This window comes from Trypanosoma cruzi, genomic scaffold (assembly GCF_000209065.1).
Source record: "Trypanosoma cruzi strain CL Brener 1047053516667 genomic scaffold, whole genome shotgun sequence".
Classification (NCBI taxonomy): Eukaryota; Euglenozoa; class Kinetoplastea; order Trypanosomatida; family Trypanosomatidae; genus Trypanosoma; species Trypanosoma cruzi.
The window spans coordinates 945-2,662 of record NW_001849478.1 but is presented as its reverse complement, the minus strand read 5'-3'; the positions used below and the strand labels follow the sequence as shown (position 1 = coordinate 2,662).

The window sequence follows — 1,718 nt, the reverse complement described above, 5'->3', positions numbered from 1 at the left end:
GCTCTCTCTCCCTCACTCTCACGCGGCCACCACCGCAGCAGCAGCCGCACACGCAACAACAAGAAGAAGCAAAAGAGGGGAGGCGGTGTGGGAGACCGCGGTGCTGCTGTCGCTCTCAACGTCTGCGGTTTCCTTGCCCTCCGTTGCACTCTTAGGGTTAGTTGTTGGAGCATTCTTCTCTCCTGTGAAGGTTACGATGCCATTTTTGTTTGGGTGGCTTACATCACGAGTGGTCGGTTTGGCCGTTGTAATAGTTTCAGGTTCTGCAGCTGAGGGACTTGGAGTGGGACTGTCACCGTCGCCCGATCCCTCATTTTTTCCATCGGTATTGTTAAGGGATGCAATTGGGGATCCTACACGGGCAGTGTTGGCAGTCGCCTCACTGGTTGCCGCGTCGTCAATAGAGGGACTGCTAGCATCCTCCGACGCCAGAGTGTCAATACCGCCAGCATCGGGCTTCAGAGCTTGATCAGTTGGGTTTTTGGTTTCACTGCCTTCATTTGGGTTCCGTGTGGCACGTGAATGTTCGGGAGTTTCTTCAGCTGTCAGTTCCTCTTTTGAGTTCACTGTTTTATTCGCTGTCGGCACTGTTGGCGGTGATGGCTGTGCTTTTGGTGCCGCTGGAGCGTCTGGCAATTGTGTGTCAATACCATCAATTGCTTTTGGATTTTTATGATTTTGATTTATATTTGGGTCTGCCAGGTCTGTGTCCGTCCCTTTCAAATGAGTGGCAACGGTTTCCTGACTATCCACTAGAACCTCCCCATCGGTAGTCAAGGGTTTGACAGTAGAACCATCATTCTTCTCTTTACACATAGATTTATCGGGTGTTGCTTGATCAAAGCTTCCTCCATCTGACACATCTCGTTCACTGGGATGAGAATCACCCTCAGACGCAGTTCTCATTGTCCTTGTTTTATCCGTTTTCACTCCGTTTTCCCCAGAGACGCCTGACCCCGTCCTAGAATCACCAATACCAGACCGAGAAAGGGAAACTGACTCCTCTTCCGTACATATACAGTAGGCACTACACCACAGCACGCAGAGGGCACACACCAGCAGCACACGGCCAGTCATCATCATCGCCATCACTCCTGTCACTTGCGTGTAGCCTTCAGCACGAACTAACAACACGTCAACGCAGAGTGAAAGCAAAAGGAGAAAGACCAGCAGCAGCAGCAGCAACACACGCAAATATAAGCGCAGTGAATGGAATAATCAAGCAACCATTTATTTGTGTTTCTGTTTGAATGTTGGCAGATGTCCGCATATGTTGTTTTTGCGGAGGGTAAACATTCATGCCTGCATCGTGTGTTGGGGATTTCTGCAGGGTACACAATTATTATTTACTTTCTTCCTGTAAAGTTGTGTTGGTGCAGCCAATAATTCGGTTTGTGTTGTTCCTGCTTTTCGCTGGTAAAGCGTTGCAATAGATGTTTGTTTTTCCTTTCGTTGCCGTGGCACCTGATTCCTCACCGTTTGTTGTGGTGGAAATGAATAATATGTGAGTGGACTCCCACACACCAGAACGCACCTTCGCTCCTATTTATTGCTGCATGGAAGGGCATGTGTGTTTGGTGGTGCCTCGGCCATATATTTTGTGGGCGTACATTCCCCTGCAGGCTGAGGGCGGGATGACGCTCCGTCGCGGTGCACTTCCCTCGCATGCCGCCCACTGTGATTCATCATGCATCACCCCCTCTCACATATTCCGTGGT

The 1,718-nt window shown here is 50.1% G+C and overlaps 1 protein-coding gene across 1 annotated transcript, besides 1 other annotated feature; it reads right to left on the bottom strand.

The window, feature by feature from the left end:
- Positions 1–1,718: part of a sequence feature (areas not merged during assembly with more than two copies in the genome that could not be assigned to a particular haplotype) that runs on past the window's edge.
- Positions 19–1,089, bottom strand: Tc00.1047053510193.10 (mucin-associated surface protein (MASP), putative; the record flags this gene model as incomplete). Its single annotated transcript, XM_797679.1, has 1 exon — positions 19–1,089. The coding sequence occupies one exon, from the start codon at positions 1,087–1,089 to the stop codon at positions 19–21; it is 1,071 nt and encodes a 356-aa protein (XP_802772.1).